Source organism: Nuphar pumila, chromosome 2, assembly GCF_984573655.1.
Source record: "Nuphar pumila chromosome 2, dmNupPumi1.hap1.1, whole genome shotgun sequence".
NCBI lineage: Eukaryota > Viridiplantae > Streptophyta > Magnoliopsida > Nymphaeales > Nymphaeaceae > Nuphar > Nuphar pumila.
The window spans coordinates 58,000,256-58,010,596 of NC_143250.1; the positions used below are offsets into that span (position 1 = coordinate 58,000,256).

The following is a 10,341-nucleotide window of genomic DNA, read 5'->3' on the forward strand; positions in this document are numbered from 1 at the left end:
GTGATGGCAGTGGACCCGTGTGGGGGTGAGGGATAAGGTCACCACTCCTACCCTATTTCAAAATTTTGCCCTTCATACCCATCTCCATTCTTGCATGGGTTTTTATTTTAACCCACATCCTCAATCCAAAAGGGTCAAGGCGGGCAGGGCCCTATTTTTCAGGTCCTTTCACCGCTGCCACCTTCTGACATTAGAGTAAAGAGATGAAGAAGATGAGAGAAATGAGACGAAGAAGATGAGAGAAATGAGAATTCACACCGCTCATTTGAAGGAAAGATGGGAGATTTGAGAAAGGGTTATATATATATAAAAGTATAATAGTAATTTATTTAACAAGGATCGGGGACGGAGTGTGGTGGGTGGGGGGCAAGAATAAGTCCATCACGGTGTTTTGATTTTAATCTCCATCCCCGTTTCATGTCCGTCATCCTCGGTCCAAATGTGGAGAAGCAGGGCAGGCCCGGTTCCCCCCTGTCCACTACCATCCCTTGAAACAAGGAATAAGAAATAATATAATATATATATATCACTTTCTGAATTTAAATTTTAAATTTTAATAATTTTGATTAAGAAAAGGATACGACGGATCTTTTATTCAATCTCTCGTATCTAAATTTTGTGCTTTAGGGCTTCCGCTTTTATAATAACCAAACATGAATTAATTTTTATAAGTTAATAAAGTACTTTGTTTTCTACATATAGTAACTCATACATACCTTTTTTTTATCATTCCAGTTTTGATTTTAATCATCTAACGACCTTATTATATGAAACCATCAGACAACATAACTCGTCAAATATATAATGATGACATACATTTGGAAAAGAAGCATTACTCCTTTGACATTAAAAGATATTTTCCAATACGAATTAAGCTAACCTTGGTAACAAAAAAAGTAAGCTTTTTATTTTCAGGAATCAAACTTCTCATAAAACTTGGCAAGAGAACCTACAAATTCACATTGAAGCACTGATCTGCTTAAGAAGCTTTCGGTAACTTTGTTCCTAGCTGAGAAACCGAATCTACTAAAAAGAATCCACTTTTGATAACCAAGCCACTGCCACTGCTAGGCAACCAGTGAAATGGCGGAGTGCAGTCACACTGTACAAAATTCATGATGCGAAAATGAGTCGGGATCGGGTGCAGTCACATTGTACAAAATTTGTGCATTAAGCGCATGATTGCCCTCTCTTCTCAAAATCGATAAAGAGAAAATGAGTCCGGATCCGGTGCAATCACATTGCACAAAATTTGTTCATTAAGCACCTGATTGCCCTTCATCAGGCCTTGAGCCCCACAACTGACAGGCCTGTCCCAGAGATAGGTGGTGATCAGGTGCTTAATGCACAAATATTTGTGCAATCACATTGCACCTGATCTTTAAACAGAGAAAATCAATCTTTCCTTGTGGTGGGAGGTTGCAGGTTCAAAACGCAGTGGTACGTTGAATAATAAACATTTTTATAAAAACTATAGTAAAAAAGGCAGCGATAGATCTGTCATGAGCCGTGGTGTCCCCCGATTGGCTTGATCTAGTTGCAAAGCCCTTAAAAAATGTATATATAAATAAATTAGTAAAATTTTATTAAAAAAATATTAGAAATTAAGGAAAAAGGGGAAGGGACGTACGTACGACGTTGCTTCAACCCCCATTGGTCCACGGTGGATATCGCGGGCCCCACAGGCTCGTGGTTCAGTTAAAGCACAAGAACTCGTTTGCGGTGTTGGAAAGTGACGTGGCCGGTTTCTCACGAGAGAGGCCGACAGTCTCACACGTGGTAGGGGAAGGCGTCGGTGGTGGTACGTGCGAGGCGTCCGTTGATGGCAGTTAGGGATAGAACGTTGGCCTCGAGCCCTCGATCTAACCAGAGTTAGGAAGTGGGGTCGAGACATAGCAGGGGATGGTTAACCCGTGGTTAAGGGGTCGGGGTATTTCTCTATAAATGCCCGCTCTGGATGGTTGGTTTTTTTTACTGCTTTGCTTTTTCCGTTTGCTTCTCTCTCTCTCTCTCTCTCTCTCTCTCGAGTAGTAGTAGTAGTGGGAAACGAAACAGGTGCGGAGAAGGCGAGAAGCCATGACGGAGAGCAGAAAAACCCTAGCGATAGTGTCCTTGATGGTGGTGGCAATGGCCGTCGGAGGGATCTCCGGCGTCCGCGGGAGCAGAGAGGAGACGGATCTGAGGTACATTGTAGCCCGATCGTCTTTCTTCTTTCGGTTTGTGAATGAGGAACTTTCTTTGAGCTCTGTGATTGTTTTGATTACGTGATTTGTTGTTCTGTGGAGAATTCTTCGAATGTTGAAGGATTTGAGTGGGGAATCAGGGATGGATTTGGTGTGTGGATGATGTTAAGGGGTTTACTTCGGTCTTAGGGGTGAATGTGAGGAGTGTGATGCAATGGATGATGGAGAGTTGCTTGATTTGGCCGTGTTTTTTGGCGATCGAACTGTTTCTTCTTTTACTTTACGTTGATATTTCGTTTTCGTTTTCTTTGTGTCCGTTTTTGTCAAACACAGAAGGATTTGGGTCAGGAAATTTCTTGATTTAATTTTTGACCCTTTTTTGTGAAATATTGAGGAGTATGATGGAGTATCAGTGGATCTTCTCTTGTATCTCTGGTTTTCGGATTTACACTGCTTTTTCTCTTATTTTCCGCTGGAAATTTGTATAATGCGAATACTTTTACTTGGAACCGTATGTTTTTTTGTTATAACGAAGGAAGTGGAATTTTCTTCCTTATAATGACAGAATTTCAAGATCATTTTCACGTTTATCAGCTCGAACATCGGCTCCTTTCATACTAAAATTTGGCTCGAGGAAGAGAACGCGTTGAAGTTCCCTTCTAGTAGACGGATTTTTACTTCTTTACTGAGAAATGAGTTTCCATTGCTCTAGAAACAGAAGATCTGAAGAGAAGCGGATGAGAAACTGCATTAATTAATTCCTCATTCTTTTATACCTGTCAGTTTAGATTTTACTTTTTTTATATTTGGATCGAAGGTGGAGAACGCGTGCCTGTTGCACTTGACTGGGAAACAGGGGAATTAATAAAGTGTTTTTCTGGTTTCGAAGTGTTCTTTTTCCTGGCGTGTATTGACACCTTCTTTGCCGATACTAGTTGCTTATTAGCCAGTTAAATTGATGTTTTTTCGCCTCGTTATATACTTTCACTGCATCGGTTAGATAGACTCTAGAGCCCTCTGAGCGCCTAAAGTATTTTAATATTGATTCATTTGAAAAAACAGAGTTAGTCTTCCATTTCTTCCCCAATCCTTCGGATTCGCATGGGCATGGATGGTAGATCTGGACCGTCGGATTCACTTTTAGCTCGCAAGGGATCTGTGGACTATATCCCGACGATTAGGAGCGAAAGACGTTTCTTTTTCTGGGTCTGGGTGTTGGGAAATCCGAACTGTCGATACTCACCCAATCCGCCGATCCAACCTCCCCTGCGTCTCTTCTCACTGTGCCTGCTGCGTGTTTGACCGCCTCGTGCAGTGCTTGTGCCGAATATGGATCGTGCGTCGAGAGAGGAAAGCAGTTGCCCAGTTTTAATGCGCGGATAGATTAGGCAGCCTTCCACCTTTCGGGATTCGGGCCGGTAAAAAACTGAAAACGCCGCATTAGGAAATTCTGGCGGTTTTCTTGTAGCGGTTCCTGCCTTCTTAACGGTGAAATACACCGTGGACCCTCTCGGTTGATGAGTCTAAGTCCATTTTCTCACATTTGACGGCACAGATTGCGTATTTCGCCATTCCGGGATGTGTTTCCCTTTTTTATTGTAAATAAAAAAGGAAAACAAGCGTCGTTGGTCTTCAAGGAAAAGGATCCAGTTGACGGGCGAGCCTCATGAGCCAAACGGAAAAGGTTGGTCCCTGGAATGGCGGAACACGCACCACCCTAGGCAGCAGCTCTTGTAGGAAGTTACACAAACACCCTCTGGTGCAAGTATTTTCACTTGTCTCTACCAAAACTAATATCATCCAATTATTTCGATTATTACTAGATGGGATCTACCTGTTTTTCGGATAACGAAGCATATTCTGTATATTCTGTAAAGGACAGGGATAAATATGTAATATAAAAGTAATCTGAATGCATTACGGTACTATGAGCATTAAAGTAAATGCTGATCGACTCTGTTATATTTTAATTTCTCAGAGGAATTAATGTTGAAGCGCATGAAGCGGAAAGGCAGAGGCTGCAACAGATCAGATCTAACATGTTAGTTGATTTTTCCAATTTCTTACATGTGGTTTTCTTCCCAAATGTCATTTATCTGTCAATTGCTGTTTTTGATGACTATTTCCTTTTTCTTTTTCCTCTTATTGCTTGTTTATTATGCAGGTCTGTGATTAATCCGGTCGTGGAGGACCCAGAAGCTGTTGCAGAGATGGTCACCATGTAAGTTTGAGGCCCCTTTCTTATCATGGAAGTAAATCTGCATCTCTGGTTTTACCCGTCTGTTTTGTCTTGTTCCGATTGCCTTTCATGACACCTGGAAATGGGATTGGTTCATTCTTAATAGTACTTGAAAAGCTCGTCCTAGCGCGGTCCGCATGGACATTCCGTATTTCCGTGCGTACTGCATAAATGCATTTCTTAATATCTTGTGATCTTGCCAGGAGGGGGGATTTTTCAGTGGGTCACATGAGCCTTCTGATGGGCAACCTCCACCGTTAAAGCAATGTATAGTATGCTCTTCAATCGCTTGTCCCAAGTGCGTGTGTCATGTTGCTCAGTTGGCCAACTCTTTGTGAAAATCTAAAATACCCAACACCTCTTCTCCATTGTTTATCAAGTAGCAAAATCGCCCGGAAGGTGCGGATCTACCAAGTTGGTTTCAAGTTGTATGCTATGAAATTAGACTACCCTTTAACTTTGTACAAATATTTATTTAGCTATTTGTCTTATCAATTGCTCAATTTGGAAGCTTTCTGTTGAATTGGATTTTTAACTTAACCTTTTCTGATTAGTTGTTGTTCATGAGCTGTAGGAAGTGACAAGTATGATTTATCATTCACTAATTGCATTGCATGTGAGCACACATGCATGTCTGGGTCATTGGTTTTTTAAACTCCTTTCTTTAGAAAATGACAGAGGTCGTCCGAGGTGTTTTACAAAAGCAGGTTGTGAATAATTTTCTTTTGGAAAAATGACCAAAACATCCCTTTGATAGTGTAGTCTGACGATCTTTTCTTTTTACTTTTGTTCCATTTGTGTGCAACTCAAAGAACCAACAAGAATACCAATTCTGGTTGGACCTCTAACGGTCAAAAAGTCTGTTCACGCTTCTGTGGTATCGATTCCTTCTTATTCTGCTCCTTGTCGGCTATGATATAACCAGACGGCGTTCTTGTTCGTTGTACGCATTTTTGTCCCTAGAGAAAAACTCGATCGTTAATTCTCTTTGGAAAAGGGTAGTTTGAGGCTGTTCATCCTCTTTGTGCGAGGAGACCAAGAACCAGCGACAAAATCACTAAAGAAGATCTGTGTCCCATCAACCCCTCACTTTACCGCTACACTTTCCCACCTTTACGACTTCTCTTTACCTTTCAATTTTTACCTTCTTTGGGTGTTCGAATCAGCGAATTATACCTTACTAAGTTATTTAGAATATGTCTTCCAAGTTATTTCTTACCCTAGCGAGTTTTCCAGAACTGTCGAGTTGATGGCTTTCTGTTTTCCCTGCCGTTTATGATTTACCGGTACCCTTTCAAAGCTCAAAAGTGACATCGACGGATATGTTTTCCCCATTTCTTTACAAGAATCATCTGATCTGACATTATCTCCTAGTGTGTAAAATATCTTGGAAGTCATGGAATAATTTCTGTAGTCTTCGCCAAGCATGATAGATAATTTTCCGTGGCTTCTTTTAACACTTGTAAATGTTTAAGCACTCAATAAGCAAATTTAAAAGGTAACTTAGACACATCAGAAGAGAGAAAAAGACCGTCGATAAAAAAACAGAAACGTTTATCTTCCACAAGTGGATAGTGGTTTTGACACCCTTCCGTCCCTGCATTCACCAACTTGGCATTCGTGCACCTTTTGCTAACGCACCCACTTAAACATTGTATGTTTTTGGAATTTACTTCAAAGATAAAGTGACACCACTGTAACGTGGTTCCTTGGACCTGATCTTTTTTCTCCAAGAGTTACCTCTTCCAACCATTGTTTGGAATTTGGACGGCTTCATGGTTTGAAGTGTTTGAACTTTTTTTGTGTTGTTCATGGCAGGAGCATTAGGAACAGCACGGCAAGGAGGTCGCTGGGCTACCTGTCGTGCGGCACAGGCAACCCCATCGACGACTGCTGGAGGTGCGACCCTAACTGGGCCCGCAGCCGGAAGAGGCTGGCCGACTGCGGCATTGGGTTCGGCCGCAACGCCGTCGGTGGACGCAATGGCCGCTTCTACGTGGTGACCGACCCCTCCGACGACGATCCCGTGAACCCGCGCCCGGGCACCCTCCGCTACGCGGTGATCCAGGTCGAGCCCCTCTGGATCGTGTTCAAGCGAGACATGGTGATCGTGCTGAAGGAGGAGCTGATCATGAACAGCTTCAAGACCATCGACGGCCGCGGCGCCAACGTCCACATCGCCAACGGCGCCTGTATCACCATCCAGTTCGTCACCAACATCATCATCCACGGCATTCACATCCACGACTGCAAGCCCACGGGCAACGCCATGGTCAGGAGCTCGCCTACCCACTACGGCTGGCGCACCATGGCCGATGGGGACGGCGTCTCCATATTCGGGTCCAGCCACGTCTGGGTTGACCATTGCTCGCTTTCCAATTGCGCCGACGGACTCATTGACGCCGTCATGGCCTCCACCGCCATCACCGTCTCCAATAATTACTTCACCCACCATAACGAGGTCAGTTGGTTACTACCATGTGTAGTGTTTTCTCCCTGTCTTCACTTTCTCATTCAATTCTTGCTCCCAACATTTATGAAATTGGAGTCCTTTCTTGTGAGGGTTCTTGGGCTCTGCAGTCCGAGTCGTTGTTTCCGCTTCCTAGAGATTCACCTGATTCAACAAATTGATATTTTCCATGCGGACCATTCATTGTTACTCATTGTTTACGGATTGTGCGATCTCCAGTTTTACATAAAGCAGGAATTAGGAAAAGAGGAACCCTGTTTTTTGTAAAATGTGTATCATCGAGGGATCGTTGGGTTGTTTCCTTTTGCTCGCTTTTAATTGGAATTTTGTCGTCACCCGATAGGCCGTTCTGCCGCTTCTGCGGTCTTACGTGTATCGAAGCGGCCTGTCAGTTTAGTTGAACGTTTTCTACGAGACAAGAAGATTTTTTCTGCCGTTCGTCTTGTCAGAGGAGGAAGGTGACCCTTTTGGTCATTTGGGGATGTTTATAGTTCCTCTTTTGTTCTATTCCTTGCTTTACTTCTTGTCCCACACCTTCCACTAAATCGTGGTTCAATTGTTTTGCGATTTTGTAGGTGATGCTGTTGGGGCACAGTGATTCATATGTGAAGGACAAAGACATGCAGGTGACCATCGCTTTCAACCATTTCGGTGAGGGTCTCATTCAGAGAATGCCCAGGTAAAAAAAAAAAAAAATCAACCAAAAGTGAATACTTTTTTTTTTTAATCTCTAGCATGGTTGAGTTATGACTCGGCAATATGGAACCTTGTTCTCCTAGCCTGAACTGAAGTAGTCCATTTCGGTAAGCGACAGAAGTCATTACTGAAATGGTGCACAAATCCACTGGGTGGTCTTGTGGCTTTGGTGATAAGTTAGTCTATAGCAGTTTGATACGGTTCGACTTAGGCGCACTCGACTAGCTGACCGTCAAGGTCAACCTGGTAAACAGGAGTCTTCATTCGCAGAGCCAGTAGGCCACTCGAGGCTCATCATGCCAACTGAAGTTCCGGTTTCGTTATGGTCATGCATTGTACCGTGTTTGCCGACACTGCCCGATGTCCGCTGAAAGGAAATCGGCCCCTGCATATTTTTCATAAAGTTTTTTAGCTTTTCCCCTCCACTGTTAAAAACATGTGAATTTTGTTTTAGTAATCGCTGTCTACTTTTTCTCTCGTTCGAGGGGACAACAGGTGCAGGCATGGGTATTTCCACGTGGTGAACAATGACTACACCCACTGGGAGATGTATGCCATAGGAGGGAGTGCTTCCCCCACCATTAATAGCCAAGGCAACAGATACCTCGCTCCCGTTAACCCATTCGCCAAGGAGGTAAAACGTCTCTACCACACACTTTGGTCATCTTTTTTATTTCTATCGAAAATGACCAAATCAATCCTTCACTGGCTTATCTTCTTGCATCTAATTTTATTGGGATTCATTGGTCATTTAGTTAGGGGATCCTGGATTCCTTCTTAGCCAATCAAACAGTCTCTGATCGGTTGTGAGGGCCTAGTCGACAGTCGAGACCATGACCATAAAACAGGAATTAAGGGCATGTGCAGATCAGCTTGCACGGGTATTATAAACTCGTGCCCGAGCACACTGCAGTGTCGGTTACTGCTATTATTTATGCTCTTGGAAAGATGGTCCCACGCCTTGTATGATTATGTCCCTTCGGTAGAGTGTCCTGGCTGTATGAACTATGAACGCTATTATCCAAGCAGATCATGTCCGTTCTGCTGTACATCTGTACTTGTGCCAGTGCACCTTCCTCATCAATTTGGGTCTGGACCCATCTCTTAGGGGTTTGATCCCCGTCCCTATGCTGACAGAAATCTTGCTGGGAATGGCGGACATAACAAACTAAGGCCGCGGCTGACGCTTCCTGTCAGTGTAGGTAGGCCACCCTGCCAATTATTCACGGACTGACCCCGGTGTTGAGAAGGCTGGCCACCCCTTCCTCTGTGATGCATTGTCATTGCCTGGCATGACTGCATTATTTTGCGCCGTCCATTTCCTTAAAGACACGCTTATACAGGGTCCTTATTTTGGCCTTGAGAAAGAGCTAGGCTTCTAGCAAGTGTACGTGTGCGTGTATGGGTGAGCTAATGTGTGTACGTAGACTAGAGGGGCTAAATGGTTGGGCTCTTGCTTGATGAACAGGTGACCAAGAGGGTAAACACGGCCACAGACGTGTGGAGCAACTGGAACTGGAGGTCTGAGGGAGACCTGATGTTGAACGGAGCCTACTTCACCCGATCAGGCGTGGGCGCAGCTGCCAGTTATTCAAGGGCGTCGAGCCTGAGCGCCAAATCCTCCTCATTGGTGGGCATCATCACCTCTGGGGCAGGGGTTCTCACTTGCAGGAAGGCCTCCGCCTGCTGACCCAACAAACAGAAAAAAAATCAACCCACCACGCCTTTTCAATACTTCCCTCGCCCTTACTTTTTCCTTTTTAACTTGTTAGAAGAAGAAACCAAAAAGCCAAAAAAGAAGAAGAAGAAGTCCTATCTGACGGTGTACATTTTACACTCATCTGTCACGCAGTGCTCCTGGTTCATCATCATTTCAACCTCCCCTGCTTCATTATTATTGTTTTTTTTTCTCGCAAAAAAGAAAACAATGGATTTATTGGCAGGAAAGGAAGCGTTGTTATTGTTCGTCCATTACTTTCTTCTCCTCCTTTTAATTTCTTTTTATTTTTGTTAATGCTGTAATAGTGAATGCCTTTTGAAATTACTGTTACTACATAGAAAGTTAAAAAACATGGTTTTGTGACTATTGTACCAGAGGTGAGAATGAAACTTTTATCTTTTTCCTTTTTTTATATCTTTACCCCTGTGCTTGTGATTAAGAAAATTCATTCTATTGAAGTAAAAGGAGTCTAGATGTTTCTCTTTTTTATTTTTTTCAACTTTTGCATAGTTTTATTCTTTTTTGTACTGTGTTCATCATCAATTCATCATGTTCGAAAAAGTGCTCACATGAAAAAGAGGTTGGGGATCCTCCCCATTTCTATGGCCTCACTCGGCATTAATGTCCTAAGGTGTGGCCCAAAAAGAACATATCTCTTCGCACTAGGATGGGCAGATCAGATATCAATGCCAGCTAGCTAATGAAGAAAATGTTCGAGCCCATCGAAAACATTTAATACATATATACTGCCCAACTGGGTTCCTAACGCACGTCATATAATTTTTAGACCAAATTTTCAGGAGTACAACTACAAATCAGCATTGTTCTTTGAACATGGAGCCCGGACCCGTATAAGCCGGTTGGAACTAGGAGTGGGCATCGGTCGGGCCAGCCTAGCCTGTTTAGAGCTCGGTGCGGGCTTTAAGTGCAGCCCGGCCTGGAGATGGCCCGGTCCTTAACAGTCTCGGGCTTGAAGAGCAGCCCATGGCCCAGCCCATTGGCCCAACAGGCTAATGTAAAGTGGGCTGGACTG

The 10,341-nt window shown here is 43.5% G+C and overlaps 1 protein-coding gene across 1 annotated transcript; it reads left to right on the top strand.

Moving 5' to 3' along the window:
* The first annotated feature begins 1,972 nt into the window (after positions 1 to 1,972).
* Positions 1,973 to 9,795, top strand: LOC149845519 (putative pectate lyase 8). Its single transcript, XM_089995807.1, has 7 exons — positions 1,973 to 2,183; positions 4,162 to 4,224; positions 4,348 to 4,404; positions 6,241 to 6,883; positions 7,468 to 7,571; positions 8,084 to 8,222; positions 9,057 to 9,795. The coding sequence occupies exons 1-7, from the start codon at positions 2,077 to 2,079 to the stop codon at positions 9,276 to 9,278; spliced, it is 1,335 nt and encodes a 444-aa protein (XP_089851933.1). The 5' UTR covers positions 1,973 to 2,076; the 3' UTR covers positions 9,279 to 9,795.
* The last annotated feature ends 546 nt before the right edge of the window (positions 9,796 to 10,341 follow it).